The 24,760-nt window shown below is 39.2% G+C and overlaps 1 protein-coding gene across 1 annotated transcript in view; it reads right to left on the reverse strand.

The window, feature by feature from the left end:
- The window catches only part of LOC136866155 (Fanconi anemia core complex-associated protein 24), a 108,284-nt gene that overhangs the window by 41,838 nt on the left and 41,686 nt on the right, over window positions 1-24,760 (reverse strand). The window contains exon 3 of the mRNA XM_067142872.2: window positions 13,884-14,023. Within this exon, the coding sequence (XP_066998973.2) occupies window positions 13,884-14,023 (140 nt within the window). The remainder of the gene's footprint in view (window positions 1-13,883; window positions 14,024-24,760) is intronic.

Consider the following 24,760-nt stretch of genomic DNA (forward strand, 5'->3'; position numbering starts at 1 on the left):
AATTTTACTTACATACCACTTAGTCGAGCAGCTTGTCTTCTTTCTCTCAGTTCTTCCCAGCCCAAACTTTGCAACATTTTTGTAACGCTATTTTGTCGGAAATCACCCAGAACAAATCGAGCTGCTTTTCATTGGATTATTTCCAGTTCTTGAATAAAGTAATCCTGGAGAGGGTCCCATACACTCGAACCATACTCTAGTTGGGGTCTTACCAGAGACTTATATGCCTTCCTTTACATTCTTACTCCAAACCCTAAACACCTTCATAACCATGTGCAGAGATCTGTACCCTTTATTTACAATCCCATTTATGTGATTACCCCATTGAAGATCTTTCCTTATATTAACACCTAGATACTTACAATGATTCCCCAAAAGGAACTTTCACCCTATCAACGCAATAATTAAAACTGAGAGAACTTTTCCTATTTGTGAAACTCACAACCTGACTTAACCCCGTTTATCAACATACCATTGTCTGCTGTCCATCTCACAACATTATCGAGGTCACGCTGCAGTTGCTCACAATCTTGTAACTTATTTATTACTCTATACAGAATAACATCATCCGCAAAAAGCCGTTCCTCTGATTCCACTTGTTTACTCATATCATTTATATATATAAGAAAACATACAGGGCCAATAATACTGCCTTGAGGAATTCCCCTGTTAATTACGTAGGTAGATCAAAAGGTTAGTTGCACTAACGCGCTGCAGCAGCGTGCTGTGGGTCACAAACGTGGGCACAGCGGAGAAAGAGACAGACACTGCCCACACGTCTGTTAGGCAGGTCGCTGTGGTGTCTCGTCTAGTATTGGGTGAATAGCGGCCAAAGGCAATGGCGCATCAACTGGACGTACACTCCAAATATGAGGTGCGTGCGACAATCCGATTCCTATGGGCCAAAAGGAAGAATTGCACGGACATTCATCGTGAAATTAGTGCTGTGTATGGGGAGCGGGCCATTTCCCGGCAAGGTATCAAAAAGTGGTGTCAGGAATTCGAAGCCGGACACACGGATATCACGGACAACCATCGCAAAAGCAGGCCCGCAACGTCCAGGACCTGTACAAAGGTCAACAGTGTGAATGCGATCGTTAGACAGAACCAGCGCATTAAACTGAGAGAAATCACGACGCAGCTGAAAATGTCGTATGGCAGTGTCTTCACCATTGTTCACGAGGACCTTGGATATCGTAAGCTGTATCAAAGATGGGTCCCACGTCTTCTCACCGATGAGCACAATGGACAACGTTTCCAATCCTCCCTGGCATTTTTGCAACGCTATGCCGCAGGCGGCAATGGGTTTCTGTGGCGAATCGTCACAGGCGACGAAACGTGGGTCTACCACTTCACCCAAAAAATGAAGCGAACGTCAATGGAATGCGTGCACCCCTCATCACCACAACGAAAGAAGGCCAAGGTTCAACCTTCAACCGGTAAGGTTATGGCGACAGTGTTCTTTGACATGGAGGATTTGCTGCACGTAGAATTCATGCCGACAGGAACGAGGATCAACGCGGCGGCGTATTGTCAAACGTTGCACCGGTAGCGTAAAGCGATTAAAGAGAAGCGCCGGGGGAAATTGAGTGTCGGTGTGATTTTGTTGCACGATAACGCAACACCTCACAAGGCCCGCCAAACGAGAGAACTACTGCAGCGTTTCAAGTGGGAGGTCTGGCAACATCCACCCTACAGTCCCGACCTAGTGCCATGTGACTTTCATCTGTTCAGTAAGCTCAAAACGGAGCTCAGTGGTCGACTTTCCAGACCGATGAGGAGGTGAAGGCCGTTGTCTCCAAGTGGTTGCAGAACGCTGGAGGAAATTTCTATGCATCCGGCATCGACAAGTTGGTTGTGCGTTCGCAGAAATGTTTGGAGTCTCTTGGAAACTATGTGGAAAAGTGATGTTACAGTGTATGTCGTTACAGTCGTGTTGCTGTTGTATAGGTGGTGTAATAAATGGCCATAACTGGGAAGTTCAACTAATTTTCTGATCTGCCCTCGTATTACAGGGTCAGATAAAGCTTCGCCTACTCTAATTCTCTGAGATCTTTTTTCTAGAAATATAGCAGCCCATTCAGTCACTCTTTTGTCTAGTCCAATTGACAATAGCTTATTTTACAGCTTACTAGATCTAAAGACATAAATAAGAGATCTGCACAAGTGTGTTTTCGCTACAAGGAGGACACATTTGATGCCACACCAAGATAGTGCACCACAGTAACTGCAGAATTATTAAATAACAAAGTAGATTTTATATGAAGACGACAAGATGATCCAAGACATTATGATCCAACTTATAATTTGTCATAGTACATTATTACAGTTTTAACTTTTAAAGGGGCCCCCTCATTTTCCTATAAGGTCTTTACATGAATATGTGAATTTAACCTGTACAGCTGAAGAAGAGAATCCACATATTCTTGAAACATGTACTATCTCTTCTTGAGTGTATAATGAATTAAATCTTATACACAATTGATTTGGTACAGTATTGACTAGGCAGACACACCAACATAATTAGTTAATGTGATTAAGTCAATACGGACACATCACTGTCCAATATGGTCAAGATTATAAATAAGTTTCAAACAATGTCTTGGCTTTCTCTTAGGATTGTTATCACCCCCTCCTCCTATAGCAATTTTTTTCCCAAAAGCTTATCATCATGTCTACAATTATAGGGCATGAAAGCATCAATCTAAATTACAAAAGTAGAACATGTTGATGATTGTGGTAAATTTGTCCCGATTGTCGTATTATCCTTTCATAAAATTAAAGTCCCATCGGTATCTGATAAATCACACCCAACGTTAGCCTCCTCATCAGAAAATTAATTCTCTTTGTCAGTGTTATGGTCACATTCTTGCAAACTATCTTCTTCCCCTGCCTAATTTTGTCTATATCAAGGATCTCTCATTAAGTGTTCATAAAATCGAGGAAGTGCACCAAATACAAAGAAAATGTACAATGTATAACTCAGAATTGCACAAAAAAACACTCCATCACTACAAAAATCTCACCTTCCTTACCAGGCGCGCCACAGTCTAAACGACCAGCCCTGTGTTTATAACACTTCACTTGAGAACAAACCAAAAAATATAAATAATGTTGACCATAATTTATAGTTTAACAAAGGAACAGAAGCTACAATGGAGAACAACACAGTAGGAAACTTTAACCAGTGTTATCACATCACTGGGTGAATGAAAAACGGCGACGAAGGGACTGACGTGTGGCAAACTCAGGGTTGAGAGGCTGGAAGGGGGAAGGGTACTGAATCAGATGATGGAGGCCCAAACTGAAGGAAGGAGAACAATAGATAGACCCACACAAAGGAGGCTGGGCTCGATCAGGAACAGCATGATATTCTTTTAATATTTGCTTTACATCACATGACACAGATAGGTCTTATGGTGATGATGGAATAGGAAAGGGCTAGGAGTGGGAAGGAAGTGGCTGTGGTCTTAATTAAAGTACAACCCCAGAATTTGCCTGGTGTGAAAATGAGAAACCACAGAAAACCATCTTCAGGGCTGCTGACAGTGGGGTTCGAAACCACTATCTCCCTAATGCAAACTTACAGCTGTGTGCCCCTAACCGCACGGCCAACTCACTCAGTAACAGCATGATAAGAAGGAACCTGTATTGGAAGTTATTGAAGAGAAGGAATGGTGGCTGGGTAGAGGAAGATGAAAAGTTGCCATTAACATCTTAACCTAGCTAGAGTTGGAAAAGGGGAAGTGGATGATGGTGATGATCATATCATCATCATCATCATCATCATCATCATCATCATCATGATTATTATAATTATTGCATACCACTAATCATGATTACATAATGGAGAGCTCAGAAACTTTCATACTAATAAATTTAACAACAGCACTTCACTGTATTGAATTTCAGCGTAATTCATTGGTCCACTGGTCCATTATTCCAACTCATATTTAGGCTATTATTACTACACGGTTGCCAATCTCATAGGCATTTTAGAGCTACTACCAGCTATATATTTAGGCTGCAGCTGACCTGGGGAACAGGTGCCTTTTATAGCCGTTCCTCACATGGAAAGACTCTACTGGTGCATGGATATCAGTGACATTTCTCCCACTGGGAATCTACTTTACCTCCTCCATTAACTCCTCCACCCGATGCCACTGGCTCTTTCAGGGAACCAGGTTATTTTCTACCACCCAGCACTTGGGGTTGCGACACTGGCATATAATCTACTCCAGTTACCAAAGCAGAAAGTAAATAGCAAGAAGAATAAAACTGTAATGATAACAAGAGAGAACATGGATGGAAGAGGCGTTATTAAAGTCGAAGGAGAGAAATTGGAGGTAATCAAGCATTTTAAATACCTAGGAAGGATGGTGTCAAATGATGGGACTGCAACTTGTGAAATTTCCAACAGAATACAATTAGCAGAAAAGTTTTATCAGAGCACAAGATACCCTCTACTGAATGACCAGGTACCAAGACTATGTCATGACCTGTTTTGTGCCCATTCTCACATATGGAGAGGAAACATAGATTACAACATCTAAGGAGGAAAGCAGACTTCAAGGAGTGAAAATGAAGTTCCTAAGAAGCGCATTAGGAAAGACACAGAGAGACTGTATAAGAAATTAGGAGATACGGGCTAGGCTTGGAACAGAGAAGTTACTCGATAAAGCAGAAAGATCCAGGATGACGTGATTTGGTCAAGTGAAAAGGATGACAGAGACAAGAAATCCAAAAGCAATGTTAGAATGGAGGGTAGAGGGTAGGAGACTTAGAGGTAGACCAATGAAGAGGTGGATATAGAAAGTGGAGAAAGCAGTGGAACAAAGAGTCGCAGATGGATCCAACATGTTCAGGGAAGTGTGGTGGAACTGCAGACAGAAATGGAGGTCGTTAATTCATTACCCTACCCGACAAGAAGTTATATAATGGGAAAAAGGAACAACAATAATATAGAGAAGATGATTGTTCAAGACACACCTTTGAGACACAATTTTGCTGTTTTATGGAGATGATGGAGAAATTACTTTGCTTGACTAAATCATTCAACAAGGTTGAAATCAATCCTTTCAAAAACCACAAGCTAGATACAGATGAACAATTTCCCTGCTTATCATGTTGGCAACAGTATGGATTTAAAAAAAGAAAAACCCGAATGTGGATAAAATTCCAGTTAACATCATAACTTGGATTTTTAATGAAATAATAAAAACACTGTGACTAGTCACTTTACAGTTTTATTAAATAATTCACTTCACAATGCATTTCAGAGATTGTGCTCCATCATCAGGTGGTCAAATAGTGTTGGACATTGTTATTTTAACTGATATATAAGGTTGCACAGAATGAATAGCCTGATATGATTCATGACTGCACTGTTTGTGCCTGCGCGAGAGAAGTACGTTGTTTAGATATGGAAAGGACCGCCATTAATAGTTATGACAATGGTCGGCACAGCACCATTCTTTCGCTGTGGTGAGTTATTTCAAAAATAATAAGTCAACAATCACCATGGGAAGAATGTTTCTCCACCATTTGAAGTTAGGATATCACAATAAAATCCCTAATCTCCAAACAATTGTTACATGGGTATAACAGTTTCATTCCAATGCATCTCATCTTAACAAGAGATGTCCAGGTACTGAGCGAGTTGGCCATGAGGTTAGGGTTGCATAGCTGTAAGCTTGTATTCAGGAGATAGTGGGTTCAAATCCCACCGTCGACAGCCCTGAAGATGGATTTCTGTGGCTTCCAATTTTTGCACCAAGCAAATGCTTAATTAAGGTCACCTTTTAAGTACTGTGCGCATGGTATATACAATCCACACCCGTACACCGCTATGGACTGTAACCGCATATATGTATTTTTGGAATTGCTTCTGTGGTATTGTTATGGTGAAAACCGAAGGACGAGAATCTTGAATACATTGGTCTGCCATCTCTTGTGAACCCTTGGACCTAGTTACAATACATCTGAATTACTCTTTTATGTGTGAAGAAGCGACTAAAGGAAGTACCAAAATGGCTGATCATGTGTAGGCTGGCTCTAACAGTAGTGGTTTACGTTTTGTAAGAAAGCAAGCAAGTAATGTCACCTTAGATGACATAAATTATGTGTTTGCTAGTACAAAGAGTGACTACAGGCGGAAACACACTGCTGTCACTTCACGTGAACCATCTCTGAGCTGAATACCACAATTTATTAAGGGAGCTAAAGCTAAATGGGCATCCAGAAAAATTTCAGATGTACTTCAGGCTGATAAAAAAAATGAATTCAACTACTTACATAATCTCATCAAGGATGAAATTATTGGCCGAAGTACGCTCTGCATTTGCAATATATTTGGAGGAATCCTACACAAGCATTTCAGTATGGGAAAATTTCAAAAATTAATTCGACTCATTTGAGGGCTCTGTGCCATGGCAATTACCAACAGTTCGTCATGGAAGAATACATTGAACAAAGAAGAAATGAACTGGATATTTTTTATTTTTTTTTTTTTTTTTGCTTTACATCGCACCGACACGAATAGGTCTTATGGTGACGATGGGACAGGGAAGGACTAGGAGTGGTAAGGAAGCGGCCGTGGCCTTAATTAAGGTACAGCCCCAGCATTTCCTGGTGTGAAAATGGGAAACAACGAAAAACCATCTTCAGGGCTGCCTACAGTGAAGTTCGAACCCACTATCTCCCGGATGCGAGCTCACAGCTGCGCGACTCTAACCGCACGGCCAACTCGCCCGCTGATCTCTAATTCAACAGGATAATTTGTGTAGGACTTAATTTATTATTATTATTATTATTATTATTATTATTATTATTATTATTATTATTATTATTTACTGCTCCGTAGCTAAATGGTTAGCATGCTGGCCTTTGGTCACAGGGGTCCCAGGTTTGATTCCCGGCAGGGTCAGGAATTTTAACAATCATTGGTTCATTTCATTGGCACGGGGGCTGGGTGTATGCGCCTTCATCATAATTTCATCCTCATCACAACGTGCAGGTCGCCTACGGGTGTCAAATCAAAAGACTTGCACCTGGCGAGCCGAACTTGTCCTCGGCCACTCCCAACACTAAAAGCCATACACCATTTCATTTATTATTATTATTATTATTATTATTATAATTATGTCCGCCTCTGTAGCGTAATGGTTAGTGTGATTAGCTGCCGTCCTCGGGGGCCCGGGTTCGATTCCCGGTACTGCCAGAAATTTAAGAATGGCAGGAGGACTGGTATGTGATTGAAATGGTACATGCAGCTCACCTCCAATGGGGGTGTGCCTGAAAAGAGCTGCACCACCTCGGGATGAGGACACGAGTTTTTTTTTTTTAATTATTATTATTATTATTATTATTATTATTAGGATAACAATCATAAGCACAATTGTGGACTGTTTTCAACAAATGAATCCCTATTAAAACTAGTACGTGTGATCTAAGTTCCTTTCCTAATTGGTACCATGCCTCGTGCCACATTTACTGATTTCTATACTTAATCGAACCTATGGCATACAGATTCTCATGCACCGCACCAATTCAATTAACATTCCTTCCATATCCTAAATGAAACTGCTTCTATTCGCACTTCACATCGCCAGATATTTGCAAGAGCAGAAAATTGTGCTCCGCGTGAAGAGCGCTGTCACCAGATTCTACGTCACAATGATGTCAGCCGACGTCAACAGCCGTGACACGAGTGCAGTGTGATCATTCTACATTTCATACAGTGTGGAAAAGGCATAGCACATCTTTCTTGACAGGTTCGATTGCGTCACGATACGCGCGAACTCACGTGAAGTGACAGCAATGTGTTTCCGCCTTAAGAGTACAAGTTTGACAGTGAGAGTGCCTAGATGTACAGAAGATTCGAGTGATGATGTTACAGTTGTGAAAACGTGTGTTGAAGCTGAGTTTGGGATGCAGAAGGGACAAAATGTACTCCCGGGTTTCTTTGGAATGAAAGTACATTTGTGCCCTAATACACATATATTTGATCATTCGGGTAGTGGTATAAACAGGGCGGCCCCCAACTCAATAATCTGGTTGAGTATTTATTAATTTCCTAACCCAGTCTACAAAGAGCGCATCATGATTGTGTAACATACATTAGTACTTAAAAGTTTAATAATTTACTACATCTTTCCAGATTCAAATGTTTGTCGTCTAGTTTATATTGTGTCTTCAGGTTCTCTTTAGTTACCGAGTGTTGTTATATGTGGCTTTTGATAATTTATTTTGTAGCATTTCACATAGTGCACGTGAGTTGTTGTTTTTTAATGGTTGCCATGTAGCGTGGTTGTCTGGCTGAGTTCCCACTGCAGTAATGGCATATAGCATACAATAGGGTGAGGTAAAAAAAATATATTTTTGTGTTTTGCCTATAGTGTCAAAAGTTGCTGAAAGATATTGTGAGAAAATCTTCAAAAATTATTTTGACTGCAAACAATATCTTCAAGTAGAGCACAATTAATTATTTTTGCAATATCTTTAATCTTGCAAAATAATTTTTAAAAATGTGCTATATTTATAACATATATTTAGTCCCGTTTCTGGATACAGGGTTGGGGATGAGGCAAGATTAATTTTTATGACATGTTTTTATGGCCGGATGTCCTTCCTGACACCAACCTTACTTAAGGAGCTAATGAAGATGAAATGAATTATGGTGAATGAAATTGGTAAGGAGGTGGAAGGAATCGGCTGTGTCCTATGAATAAGAACTGTCTCGGTATTTGTCAGGAAGTGGAAATGGGAAACTATAGAAAAACATTCTCAGAACAGCCGATGGTACAGTTCAAACCCTTGTGCCTCCCGAATGCAGAATGCTCCACAGCCGTAGAACAATAACACACGCAACCACTCCACTCAGTTATGTAGTATATTTATAACAACTTACGAAATGTTATGTTGTATATAATAAATATAAATAATGTATTTGAATAATCTAATTAAAATAGATAACTTTGACAGACATTACCACTTCAATGCTAAAAATATTATTAATATTACATGCAGATTTAACAAGCTGTGAGACTATTTCATTTTTCGTATCTAATGGGGTTGCTATTTTTATCCTTATGTTGCTTGGAGTGGATAAGTGCAACTGAGAAAGCACTATGACTGTAATTTAAAGTTTAACCCAGTATGTCCCAGAATTATAATTTTTTAATTAATGAGTAACTCTGTCATAATTGGTCTCAGTGGTCCTATATGGATATGAAAATAACAATAAAATGATTTTCAGATGTAAGATATTCTCGCAGGAGGGTGTTGCCATATGGCAACACTGGGTCATACTGGGAAATATTGAGTAAAAAAAGAAAGACAAGAAGAAATGTTTTGTACAATGTTGTGTTTATTTTTGTAGTAACTTGAAGGGTAAATCAATTAATTTAAGGCATTATCAGTTAATTTGTTAAGGCTTTTGGGCCTTCCAATAATGAATAGGTCACTGTTTGACTTATTCTATCGATGTAAGGGTACCATGCTATTGAGGTCACAATTCTGTTATTTTTCTAAAGGGATAGGTTACTATGCCTGCGGCCATACTATAGTTTCTACTACTCCTTTCATTCCTTGATGTGGTATTTCACAAAGAATTTGATGCAAAGCCCTACATCACGTTTCTTGCAAGCAGTGCGACCGATTGTGGAGCAGTTGTCAGCGGCGCATCTCCTCTTCTTGTCAATGGGAATCGGCCAATGGTGTAGTCCATCGTAGCGTAGGTATTCTAGAGGAGTTCCATCAGATTTCCGTTTGCGAGTAGGTCCTGGGCCTCTAGGGCCTTCACCAAAGTGGTTGCAATAGTAAACTGCAATTTGACGCCTAAATTCTAGTCGTGGCATACTCGGATGAGCTACTCTATGCACCTGCCACGCGTTGTGCACACATACGTCGCTCAACCAAGTGAAAATACTACTCCACCACTTCTTGCCTCGGTTTCAAATGCGATACAGAGACACATTCTCGTCCATGCGATAAGCACCACCCATGTGCTTATTATATTTGCCAATTACATTTGGCCTGTTAACACCTATTTTCTTTCTTTATTCCTTGGAATAGCGTTGCACTCTCGAAGTGGGATTCATTCCGAATGTGGTAGATGCAGCACTCGCAACTGAATTATCGACCCATTTAGTCACACGTATGTCAGTTACTTCCATTTTCACTGAAGTGCAGTATCCTCGAGGCTTCTTCTTTAGGGTCTGTTGGTTCTCAAGTGGACAGTTTTTGGGAATTCTGCTGTCGCGAATAGTACCTGTGCCCGAATAACCTCAAGATTTCAAATAGGCTAGCAACGGAAGGCCGGTAAATAAATTGTCAAAATAAAATGAGAATGGTAGCTGCTGTACATCAAAGTGAACATCATCAATCATACTCAACAGTGGAGCTGTAGACTTCCCAAATCTCTCCTCATAAACTTGATTTGCTCTGGGATTTCTACCTTGATAAATTTCAAAATTTATCAGATAACCTGCTGGAGTACATAACGACCAAACTTTGTACCCGAAGCGTAATGGTTTACCTTTTATAAATTGTTTGCAACCGTGATGACAGAAGTATGCTATCATGCTCTCATCGTAGGAAAGGTGCTGTTCAGGGTGAAAATATTTGAGCATATTGGACTTCAAATGGTCTGTGATGGGTCAAAGTTTCCACATTTTGTCATTGTCATTTCCTGATTTACGGCTGTCTTCAAAATGAAGAAACTGCAGTATCTGTTGAAAGCGATTTCTGCGCATTGATTTTGAAACAATTTCATTCTTTAGCCTTACATCTGATCATCTTCACCACTCAAAGCACCACTTTCAATGTCAGGAAGTTCGATAAACAACTCTTGAGGTTCTTCATCATTGGACAGTATTCCATCCAAGTAGTCAAGAGCTTCATTTAGATTTATCGGGCTGAAAATATAGAAAACAACTTTAAAGTGCTATACATTACAAGCAGTCAGGTATTGTGCGCAAATAGTAGTATACAGACTGCTATGGCAATGCTAGGAGCGGATAAAAAATTGAAATACCCATTATGGCCCAGCGTTGCCATATGGCAACAGCATCATAAATCCTTATATATCTTCACTTTATAGGAGCCAGCATATTTTTCTTTTATACTAACGTAATGCTACAACTTTCTACAGAAAATAGCAATAACCAGAAAGGAAGAATTCCTTGCAGGAATGTAAATATACCTGTTCATGAAATTGTAGTCCCCTTGATTTGACATTTCTTTTTCTCACTCTCACTTTGCGATGTTACTGCACACAAACCACTTGAGTAACTGACAAAAAACCATTCAGAATTATCAATACAGGTCCCTATAATGTACAATTCTGGCAATGATTTTATGAAAAGTGAATAGTTGAATAGCCAATAAATAAAACAGGCACATGTAACCCATGGCAACGCTGGGACATATCGGGTTAAAGACTTGATAAGATAAGATGAGATAGATAAGGTACAATGTAGTTTGTTACGCTTTCATCTGCCAGTTGTTGCTCGTCAGTATCACATTCAGAACTCGTATTATTTAGCTGTTAAACATTATTCTTTGCTTCATTCTGTCAGAACCTTTTTTTGTGGCTGGACAAATGCTCATATAATTCAGTACAGTACATCAAAAACAAGAAGTAAAAGTAATTATGTCATTTTTGAAGATCCACAAAGACTCGATGAAAATGTTTTATCAACAGACTCTGATGTTATGAATAGATATTAGAAGTTTAGGAAAATGTCTTGAGTTTATATATTTAAAGACTAGTAGTAGACGTTCCTGAATTATGGGAATAAAGCATTCTGGTAGGGTTTTATCTTTCCCATTTTTCCCTTTTTTGTTGACATTGTGCCATTTTTCTTTTTATATGTTTTTTGCTTTTTACATACTTTGAGTAGGCCTACTCTCTTAACAAGACTGAAAAATGTTTGTGGTCAAAACTAGGAATTAGGAGTTCTTCTTCCATTAATTTGGAACACCCTGTTGCAATGGAATTTATTTGGGTTTCGCTACCTGGCATTAATCCTTGTACATGCTGACCAGCAATAACTTTCCAGTTTCACACAGTTCGCCATTGTCTTCCTTGTCCCTGTTGACTCACGTATACATCCCAGTTTCACACAGTCTTGGATTATCTTTGTCAGAGTGTAGCTGTACTGTGAGAAATGCTGAAATTTAAAATATCTAAACCTTCTTTACATAATTAATGTGTAGCAGAATTTCCTAGTTTCACTCCTGACGGGACAGGAAAGGGCTAGGAGTGGGAAGGAAGCAGCCATGGCCTAATCAAGGTACAGCTCCAGCATTCCCTGGAGTGAAAATGGGAAACCATGGAAAACTATCTTCAGGGCTGCCGACAATGGGGTTCGAACCCACTATCTCCCGGATGCAAGCTCACAGCTGTGCGCCCCTAACCGCATGACCAACTCGCCCAGTACATGTATACATGTTTTAGTTTGGATATATGATCTATATGTAACTACTGTATGCACAAACCAGAATTACGTACAACAAGAAAAGTTTCATTTGTACTGCACTCCATTACAGTCTATTGTCATTTGAAAGTTGTAAGGAACAAACATGGACACAATTTCAATCAGTCTGTTTTTCATATGAAAAAAGTAAATTTTAAATACTCTCTCTCTCTCTAATGAGCTACATATACTTCTCTACCATTTTAAATTTTGAGAGACAGAACATGAATTTAATAGGCCTTGCTTTTGCTTTCTCTAGATATTATATTCATCCCACTATTTATTATTTTCAATATCATAAGATTGACCAAATTTGCATGATAAGCTCCAAAAGGAAGAGACACTTTCCAGCCTCGGCACTACCTGTGCAGCCAACAATCATCACTTTCTATTATAAAGATGATAAACTCAAGAGATGTCAGGCCCGACTCGTTGGCTGAATGGTCAGCGTACTGGCCTTTGGTTCAGAGGGTCCTGGGTTTGATTCCCAGCCAGGTCGGGGATTTTGATTGCTTCTGATAATTCTTCTGGCTCAGGGACTGGGTGTTTGTGTCCATCCCAATACTCTCCTCTTCATATTAGACAACATACCACACTACCAACCGGACAGAAACACGCAATAGTGATTACATCCCTCCATATAGGCCTAGTGTTAGGAAGGGCATCCGGCGGTAAACAGGGCCAAATCCACATGTGCGACACAGTTTGCACCCGTGACCCCACAGGTGTGGGGAAAAAGCGGTAGGAAAAGAAGAAGAAACTCAAGAGGTACCAGAGTCAAAATTCACCACAAAGAGGTTCATTAAACACATTTATGTATGTATGTATGTATGTATGTATGTATGTATGTATGTATGTATGTATGTATGTATGTATGTGTGTATACCCGTTCGTCCCATTTCTTAACATGGGCTCGGGGATGAGGTTAGGTGAATTTATATAGCAAGTTCGTATGGCTGGATGCCCTTCCTGATGCCAATCTCAGCTGAGGAGCTAACGAAGATCAAATGATGAAATGAATGAAAATTGGGTAAGGAGGTGGAAGGAATCGGCTGTGGCCTATGAATAGGAACTGTCATAGCATTTGCCTGGAAGTGAAAATGGGAAACGACAAAAAACCATTCGCAGGACAGCCGACGGTGGGTACGAACCCATGCATCTCCTGAATGCAGAGCTTGGCTCCATAGCCACAGCATGTAAGCACACGTGACCACTCCGCTTGGTAAAGAGGTTCGTTAAAAGTTTGGTTAATTCAAATTTTAATGATTTATGCACTGCTAAATGCTAAGTGATCATGTGTAGGAATTTGAAAGGCTATCTAGCATGACTGCACAGCTGATTGAAGGATAGAAGTAAAATCAAAATTAATTTTGTTTCTTACCCACAAAAGAACCATTTACTTACACTTTTTAACTTCACTATTTTAGTTTTGTATGAAGAGCTGCTGAAAAAATCTGCTTCTGTAATGTATATAGCAGGGCAATAATCAGACAAATAGAAGTCCACAAAACCTAGGCCACCACTGAAAATTCCCTTGGCTTGCTCTGTAAAAAAAAAAAAAAAAAGATAAATAATTAACTAGAAAAATAAAAACTGAGAACAACACAGGAAGTATGCATTCAATGACAATATTATAAGATACTTAAGGATGAGGAGGAGACAAATAGTTTGCATCCACCACAAATGTACCATGAATAAAATTTACCAAAAATGAATGTGAACAATAACAAAAATGATAATTATCACACAATATAGTAGTAACTTCAGCTGAATTTTGTCCAAAAGACAACAACAACAACAATCCCTAGGCCCATAAGAATTATAGTAAAATTGATTAGCATAAGTAGAAGAAGGGGAGAGAGGTCACATTCCAAAATTATTAACAGAGAAACAACTGGGCATCTGAAAATTAACTAACTTCTTTTTGTTGAAACACATTGGAGCAGCTTATGAGTGGCATCCTTACAGTAAAGTTACCACATTTTTTTCACATTTGTGGGGACAGATATAAATATAGGTAAAAACTACTTTTGTAGTGTGCTGCATGTTAGTTTGCCATTCGGTTACATTGTTTCATATATATATATTGAAACAGGAACCGCCCGTGATCAAACTAGCGACCGCGCGGTCTGTTTCATCCTTTCAAATTGTGCACATTGTGGGCTATGATGCAACGCTTCCAGCGAGCGAGCTCGCAGCAGCCTGCTAAGACACAACTACAACGTCACAAAGTGTGTGGCGCACACGTCTGAGAGAACCAGTTGTTTATATCTCCGCTTCCAGATCAGATATCAACTAACGGACAACGGGACCGTGTAGCTTACAATAACAGATAGCTCATGTCGAAATTTCAAGTTAATAACTATTTTATTTAAGGAGATATTGCAACGTCAATATATCAAGTAATTTCAATGACGTGTATGCTCAGGGTCAAGCCCGGGTATATAAGACAAGCGTGAGAACAGTATAGACACAGTACAGCATAGTAGAGACCTGCTGCCCGAGGTTGTGACAGCAGTAAAGTTCAACTTTGTGCGCGAGTGACAAGTCCGAACATCGAACTAAGTACCCGTGAGGTACAGCCGAGAACTCTAACTCCGACAGCGGATTAAATCCTGCATTCTAAGATTTTCCAAATACTTAAACATTTCGCATGACGTATAATATACAAGTGTTATACATCGGACATGTTAATACCGTATGTGATAGAACTGTTGGTTAACTTATAAATTAATACGATAAGTCTACGTGTTAAATTCTACGAGTAAATTAACCGGTTAGGACTTTGTTTGTGGAAATTACATGCCTAATACTTCATGGTTAGAAGTAAAGACAGTGCCATTAACTATTTAACATTCCGTGGTGATAGAGTGATAGTAGACTGTTTCTCAACGCATCGGGAACATAGACTGAATCCTGCACTAAGATTACGTGTGAAGTTGAATGAATAAACTTTATTTTAATTTCCTTGAACTGCATCAACCTCAAATCAATCAATCTATCAATACTGATCTGCATTTAGGGCAGTCGCCCAGGTGGCAGATTCCCTATCTGTTGCTTTCCTAGCCTTATCCGAAATGATTTCAAAGAAATTGGAAATTTATTGAACATCTCCCTTGGTAAGTTATTCCAATCCCTAACTCCCCTTCCTATAAATGAATATTTGCCCCAGTTTGTCCTCTTGAATTCCAACTTTATCTTCATATTGTGATCTTTCCTACTTTTATAGACGCCATTCAAACCTATTCGTCTACTAATGTCATTCCACGCCATCTCTCCGCTGACAGCTCGGAACATACCACTTAGTCGAGCAGCTCTTCTTCTTTCTCTCAATTCTTCCCAACCCAAACATTGCAACATTTTTGTAACGCTACTCTTTTGTCGGAAATCACCCAGAACAAATCGAGCTGCTTTTCTTTGGATTTTTTCCAGTTCTTGAATCAGGTAATCCTGGTGAGGGTCCCATACACTGGAACCATACTCTAGTTGGGGTCTTACCAGAGACTTATATGCACTCTCCTTTACATCCTTACTACAACCCCTAAACACCCTCATAACCATGTGCAGAGATCGGTACCCTTTATTTACAATCCCATTTATGTGATTACGCCAGTGAAGATCTTTCCTTATATTAACACCTAGATACTTACAATGATCCCCAAAAGGAACTTTCACCCCATCAACGCAGTAATTAAAACTGAGAGGACTTTTCCTATTTGTGAAACTCACAACCTGACTTTTAGCCCCGTTTATCAACATACCATTGCCTGCTGTCCATCTCACAATATTTTCGAGGTCACGTTGCAGTTGCTCACAATCTTGTAACTTATTTATCACTCTATAGAGAATAACATCATCCGCAAAAAGCCTTACCTCCGATTCCACTCCTTTACTCATATCATTTATATATATAAGAAAACATAAAGGTCCGATAACACTGCCCTGAGGAACTCCCCTCTCAACTATTACAGGGTCAGACAAAGCTTCACCTACTCTAACTCTCTGAGATCTATTTTCTAGAAATATAGCAACCCATTCAGTCACTCTTTTGTCTAATCCAATTGCACTCATTTTTGCCAGTAGTCTCCCATGATCCACCCTATCAAATGCTTTAGACATGTCAATTGCGATACAGTCCATTTGACCTCCAGAATCCAAGATATCTGCTATATCTTGCTGGAATCCTACAAGTTGAGCTTCAGTGGAATAACCTTTCCTAAAACCGAATTGCCTTCTATCGAACCAGTTATTAATTTCACAAACATGTCTAATATAATCAGAAAGAATGCCTTCCCAAACCTTATATACAATGCATGTCAAACTTACTGGCCTGTAATTTTCAGCTTTATGTCTATCACCCTTTCCTTTATACACAGGAGCTACTATAGCAACTCTCCATTCATCTGGTATAGCTCCTTCGGTCAAACAATAATCAAATAAGTACTTCAGATATGGTACTATATCCCAACCCATTGTCTTTAGTATATCCCCAGAAATCTGATTAATTCCGGCCGCTTTTCTAGTTTTCAACTTTTGTATCTTATTGTAAATGTCATTGTTATCATATGTAAATTTTATTACTTCTTTGGCCTTAATCTCTTCCTCTATCTCGACATTATCCTTGTAACCAACAATCTTTACATACTGCTGACTGAATACTTCTGCCTTTTGAAGATCCTCACATACACACTCCCCTTGTTCATTAATTATTCCTGGAATGTCCTTCTTGGAACCTGTTTCTGCCTTAAAATACCTATACATACCCTTCCATTTTTCACTAAAATTTGTATGACTGCCAATTATGCTTGCCATCATATTATCCTTAGCTGCCTTCTTTGCTAGATTCAATTTTCTAGTAAGTTCCTTCAATTTCTCCTTACTTCCACAACCACTTCTAACTCTATTTCTTTCCAGTCTGCACCTCCTTCTTAGTCTCTTTATTTCTCTATTATAATAAGGTGGGTCTTTACCATTCCTTACCACCCTTAAAGGTACAAACCTGTTTTCGTATTCCTCAACAATTTCTTTAAACCCATCCCAGAGTCTGTTTACATTCTTATTTACCGTTTTCCACCGATCATAGTTACTTTTTAGAAACTGCCTCATACCTGCTTTATCAGCCATATGGTACTGCTTAACAGTCCTACTTTTAAGACCTTCCTTTCTAACTACCACAAAAACAGCTTCATGATCACTAATACCATCTATTACTTCAGTTTCCCTATAGAGCTCATCTGGTTTTATCAGCACCACATCCAAAATATTTTTCCCTCTGGTTGGTTCCATCACTTTCTGAATCAGCTGTCCTTCCCATATTAACTTATTTGCCATTTGTTGGTCATGCTTCCTGTCGTTCGCATTTCCTTCCCAATTGACATCTGGCAAATTCAGATCTCCCGCTACAATCACATTTCTTTCCATGTCATTTCCCACATAGCTGACTATCCTATCAAATAATTCCGAATCCGCATCAGTGCTACCCTTTCCCGATCTGTACACTCCAAATATATCAAGTTGCCTGTTATCTTTAGAAATGAGCCTTACACCTAGAATTTCATGTGTCTCATCTTTAACTTTTTCGTAGCTTACAAATTCTTCTTTCACCAGAATGAAAACTCCCCCTCCCACCTTTCCTATCCTATCTCTACGATACACACTCCAGTGCCGTGAGAAAATTTCTGCATCCATTATATCATTTCTCAGCCATGATTCAACTCCTATTACAATATCTGGTAAATATATATCTATTAAATTACTTAATTCTATTCCTTTCTTTACAATACTTCTACAGTTCAACACTAACAATTTTATGTCATCCCTACTTGATTTCCAGTTCCCTGTTCCCTTATCACCGCTCCCTAGGCCATCCCGTTTCCCTGAATGTACCTCCCTATTACCCTTCCAAACAAATTTCCTAACTTATACGTACCACTGCGGTTTAAATGAAGGCCATCCGAGCGCAGATCCCTATCTCCTACCTGACAGTCAGAACTTAGTGACGTCAGGGTACTGTGAAGGTTTGATTATCTTAGCATAGACTTTGTTTCAAACTTAATTGCATTAAACTGGCAAGTGGAACTTAGTAAATTCAGTGTCTCATGACTAGTCAATCACCTTATTAGTGGACTTGGTGCAAATTACTGCGCATATTAGACATGCTACTTGGAATGAACAGAGCAAGACCACTCGAAGTGGTATGTGTAAACCAACGCCTCATGCATACTCATGCATTGTCATGTGAACTCCTGCCGATGGAGACGTGGTAACTCCGAGGGATTCGTGGTAATGGTGTTCCTGATCTATGTTGGATGTGCTAAATTTGAGGGCCATAGTGATGGTGTTCCTCATCCAAGGTAGACATGGTCTACAGTCTGTGAGGACACGTCAAATGGAGCCAGTTCTTCAATAAGGTGACATGCATCTGTTTCATTAAAGAATATTGTGAACTGTGTCTTATCAAGTAACTTTCAATTCAGCAAATCGCTTTAAAACTTTCCAGCAACTTTAATTCTCATTCAATACAATTTTGAACTCGTACAGTATATTCCAATTTTTCAAATGACTTGCTATCTCTTAAAGCCAGTGTAATATTGTGTTGTACCGACGAACTTGCTAACGAGTGGGAACTTGAAACTTAGCCACTTCATTAAAATTTCTACAAATTAGAACTTTGCTTATCTCTATATTACGTTCATTAGTTAGCTAATTGAAGAATGAACTTTACCTCGAAATTTGATGGGCATATCAAGATTGAACTTTATTTTCTCGCACCAATTAATCATTTTCAGAAAGGAACTGTAATTAATTTTGTTAATTCCATTTTCAAGAATCTTTATTTTCCAAAGTGAACTTAATTAATGTTGTTATTTATTAACTTCAAGAATGAACATTATTCATTTAAAATCTTAATTTTATTTTCCAAAGTGATCTTAATTAATGTTGTCATTTATTGATTTCAAGAATGAACTTTCTTCATCCAAGCTAATTAATTACGATATATCAAGAAGAGGTTTTATTAATTTCATACCGGGCGAGTTGGCCGTGCGGTTAGGGGCGCGCGGCTGTGAGCTTGCATCCTGGAGATAGTGGGTTCAAATCCCACTGTCGGCAGCCCTGAAGATGGTTTTCCATGGTTTTCCACTTTCACACCAGGCAAATGCTGGGGCTGTACCTTAATTAAGGCCACGGCCGCTTCCTTTCAATTCCTAGGCCTTTCCAATCCCATCGTCGCCATAAGACCTATCTGTGTCGGTACGACGTAAAGCAAAAGAAAAAAATTAATTTCATTGGTGAACTTCATTCTAAATATTTATCGCTAATAAGACTGACACAATTTATTATCTGTTTACTGAGTATTTAGAGTGGATGAAAGTCCAATTTGACAAATATTCAAGGAAATGATAGGCCATTCGTTTACTTTGACTGATTTTAATAAAGTTTATGTGGCCATCATACGCAATTTTTTACTCCCTCTCTGTACAATCTCTTAACATAAGACCGCACACGCCCTGCGAAACCCTCATGCTCAATTAAACACACCAATGAGGGCATGTCAGTTACGGGTAAAGAGTGAGGAGTGAAATACGTGGCACCGCAACGTGTTGGGCTCGAAAGGTAAACTCATACCCGCAAGTAGGAGTAATACGTGGCAACCCTAACGTGTCAGACAACATTGATTTTAAAATCTTTTTGCAGTCACTCAAATTCACAATCTCCTATAGTAAGCAATATGGAAAATAACTTACTGCTATCAAAGCCCTTAGGCTTAATATGAGTCAACAACTTGTCGAAGCAAATGCTAATATGAATGCTACTTTTGAGAAAAAACTTACCGAGGCAAATGCCAACATCACTTCTGAATGAATTAATAGCATTGCCGAGGTGAATACCAAAATTGCAGGGGTAATTACTGACATGAATAAAGCCCTCAAATCTAAATTTGCCAAAGCAAATACTAAAACTGAAACCAAATTTTCTGAGGCAGATAAACAACTTTCTAATTCTAATGCTATAATTGAGCAGTGGCTCACGCAGGCTAGCACACACATAGAAAAAGATTTAGTGACTCCAATGCCTAAATAAAAAGGAGGTTCACGGAAATAAATGCTCAATTCATCAGTAACCTTGAAGCGGTAAAAGAAGACATTAGATTACAGGTGGTGAATACCATCAAGGATGATTTACAGGCTATTTTAACAGCTTCAAATCAAATATCTCAAGAATTAGACGATCTTAAGGCAGAATTTAGGGAATCTCATGGCAACCTTTCATTGGCACAAGCTAAGATAGCTTCAGTCCAGGAAACATCAAGAGATTCGCTCAACAATGATATAGGTAGAATTAGTAATGAAATCAGACTCCTTAAAAGTAAACAAAGAGAATTTGATAAATGCTTCACAATTCAACTTGTAACTACACACACTCAGGTCACCCGTCTCTAAGGATGTAGCATAGGTAAAAAGGGACCTTCAAACAGAAGTTAAGGAAATGGAAACGGCGATGGAGACGCAAGTAGATGCCCTCGAAAATAAAATTACCTTATTAGAGCAGAGGAATGTTTCATTTTCACCATCATTGTCAATGGGATCATGTGGTGACAATCCTAATGTAACTACTATTATAAAAGTACAAGATGACAGGCCTGTAAACTTTTCAAGAAAAGAGGAATATACTGCTAGCACTGTGTCTAAACTATTAGGACGCACACTCTCATGGTTCACAGTCTTTAAATTCAGCTTCAAAACTTACTCAGAATTTAAAGAGGCTCTTTTAAAAAGACTTTGGAACACTGAAGTTCAACACTTAGTTAAGATGCAGTTATACTCGAAACAGTATAATACTTCTATTAATATATCGAGGTACTCAGATTATTTTATGGCTCAACTTAAGAAGATGCAATTCCTAGATTCACCGCTACCTGAAAAGGAACTGATCCAAGTAATTACTCTACAATTTCCACCCCATGTCCAGGAAATCCTGGTCGCTGCCGACATTAAAGACTTAGAACAACTAGATTCTCTATTGAGGAGACTGGACACTGTGAACATGCAGTCGACAACCAGGGTCAACAGGAGTAAAGACGCTACTGCCAACCCCGTAGAAATTAAACCTCCAGATCGCCAAGAAAGAGAGCATTTAAGAGGACAGGGAAGTCAGTCAAACTACTCCCACTCGACATAGAGGATTTAGGAGATGTCCATATCGAAGAAATTCACCCTACCAACCAAGGACCACATGGAAAAAGAAAGAGGAAACTCAAGAAAGAGACCAAGGCTCGCATTGGGCAGAGATTGAGAAGAGATGGCGTGAAACCAGGAACAAAACCAATCTGATGACTTACCTGGAACAGCTTCCCTGGAGTACCAAGACACTCAAGATGAACAGAACTACCTGATCATGACTCTAAAGTCACAGATGCTAAAAAAATACTCTGATCTAGATCAAAGGAGATTGCCTGAAAATCACAAGGAGGAGGATCGGATAAAACCAGTATGTAAAATTGAAGTCAATTATTGGCACATAGAAGACTCAGAGTTATTATATGAGGATACTACACTACCTAGACTGAAAATTCAGCGTACATTACCTGTCGTTAATCTGAGGATAGATGAATGTCTCCACATTAATTGATTCTGGTGCACAGATGTCACTCATTTGGAAAGACTCATTGAGACCTTAAGGGACAAACAGGATGTATTGGTGATGCCAGTAGCCCGACTTAAGGTTAAGAGGATTGTGCCTGATAAGGTTGTTAAATGCAAGAAACAAGTTTTCATCTAACTTTACATTGATGGCGTACTCTACGAGCATATCTTTTTTATCTTGCCTCGAATGAAATTTAAAGAGTCTGATTTTATGTTGAGATTCCGTGGGGTGATAGATTATTCTACTAGTGTCATTCGGTTTTTAAATCCAGACTCTGTGGAAACACGAATGGTAGAGGAAGAAGTTATACACGGATTGAAAGCTCTTGATGAAAAACTTGATGGTGCAATAGAAGCGCATAATCAGGATGATGCAGCACCAGTGAAGTTAATCCGAAAGAAGAGGGTGACCCGAAGGAAGAGGGACCTGTACAGGACGAGCTTTCATGTCTGTTACGCCTAACTTATGAATAAAATATCCTGAATCCATCCAGCTTGCACTCCCACATAACAACGTTGGTCTGAATATAAACCGCCGTAAAGATAGTTTTGTCCGAGAGCCGACTTCTTCCTTACAGACTACTAATCAGCACAACAGTAAGGTCACTGCATTAGCTTTGCTGCAACTTCAACAATTTGCTTTATGTCCCACCAACACAGATAGGTCCCATGGCAACGCTGGGCTAGGAAAGGGTAGGAGTGGGAAGGAAGTGGAACAGCCCCAGCATTTGCCTTGTGTGAAAATTGGAATCCAAGGAAAAACATCTTCAGGGCTGCTGAAGGTGGGATTCGAACCCAGTATCTCCTGAATGCAAGCTCACAAATGCACGACCCAAACCACATGGCCACTTGCTCGGTACTGCAACTTCATTCAATCTTACTTACTATATGACTATCCTGCAATAATACACATTCTAAACACGTGAAATGATCTGTTCCAGTTTTGTATTCCAATTCTCTTAGGTTTCTTCTCAGTGACATCACCTTAGTCTTGGAAAGGCTAATTTTCATATCAAACCCATTGCATCTATTTTCAAGTTCCAAGATATTAGACTGCAGGCTTTCAGCACAGTCTGCCATTAAATCGTCAGCATAGGCCAAACTGCTTACTACATTTCCATCTAACTGAATCTCTCCCTAACACGCCACTTTACACCTCTCAATAAATGATCCATGTAAATATGATTGACAAAGGAGAGAGACTACAGTCTTGTCTACCCCTGTAAGTACCTTGAACCAAGAACTCATTCTACTATCTCATTGCAATCCAATTGTCAACATAAATGCCTCTGATTGCTTTTAATAATCTACCCTTAGACTTATAATCTCCCAGTAAGGCTAACATATTTTCCCTTGATACTATGTCATATGCCTTTTCTAGATCTACAAAACAAACATAACTGTCTATGTATACCTCTTGTAGAATTTTCAATTACCTGGCGCATACTAAAACCTGATCCTGAGAGTCCCTCTGTAGTCCAAAAACAAACTGATCATACCCTCCCTTCCAAAATACCAGTGAACACCTTGCCTGGTATACTGACCAATGAAATATCTTGATAGTATAGTTGTTGCTATCCTTCCCATTCCCTTGCTTATAAATAGGTGCAATTACTGGTTTCATCCAATGAAAAGCTAACATTCATTGTTAATCTTATTAATCCATGAAGCCATTTCTTCCCTTCCTTCCCACTATATTCCACCATTTCAGGTCTAATTTACCTATTCCAGCTGCTTTATAACAATGGAGCTACCGCAATTTACCCTCCTTTCAATTTCCTCAAGTGTAACTTCACTGACACCATTCTCTTCTCTCCGTGAGCTCAGTTGTTCGCTACATCAACAGAAGGGCATCCTTTTACGTTGAGAAGATTTTCAAAATATTCCTTCCACCGGGTGAGTACTTCCCTGGGATCTACTCATATTATAAGTTCACCAGATTTACCCAAAACAGTATTTTTTCCTTTTCCCTTCCTTTCTAAGATTCTTCGTTACTGTCCAGAATGGTTTCCTTGCTGCTTGGCCTAGTCTTACCAGGTTATTACTGAAATCTTCCCATGACATCTTCTTGGATACAACAATTATTTGTTTGGCTCTGTTTCTTTTATCTATGCACAATTTCCTGTCTTCATCAGTCCTTATTTGGAGCCATTACTTATATGCCTTCCTTTTATGTTTACAAGCTGCCTTCACTCCATTATTCCACCAAGATGTTCACTTTTTCCCATCTTTACACACAGTTACTCCTAGGCATTCCCTTGTTGCCTCTACTATGGTATTTTTGTATGTCACCCATTCTCTTTCTATAATGTCAACCTCCGTATTGTAAATTGTTTAGAACTTTTCACAAAGCATGTCCATGTAATGCTGGCTAATTTTCTCATCCTAGAAATTCTCTACTCCTATTCGTTTACAGATAGATTTCACTTTCCCTATCCTAGACCAAGAGATACTTAAGTTTAGTTCACTACAGATCAGACAGTACTTTGTATCATCAAAAAATTCCTGGAATACTCACATACTCCTATAAGATTTCCTGTATTCAAAGTCGGATATGATATAGTCTATTATGGATTTGGCCTTCCCATGCGTAGCAGTGAACAGCCTTATGCTTGAAGAATGTACAGTAAAACCTCT

Source organism: Anabrus simplex, chromosome 3 (assembly GCF_040414725.1).
Source record: "Anabrus simplex isolate iqAnaSimp1 chromosome 3, ASM4041472v1, whole genome shotgun sequence".
NCBI classification, from domain to species: Eukaryota; Metazoa; Arthropoda; class Insecta; order Orthoptera; family Tettigoniidae; genus Anabrus; species Anabrus simplex.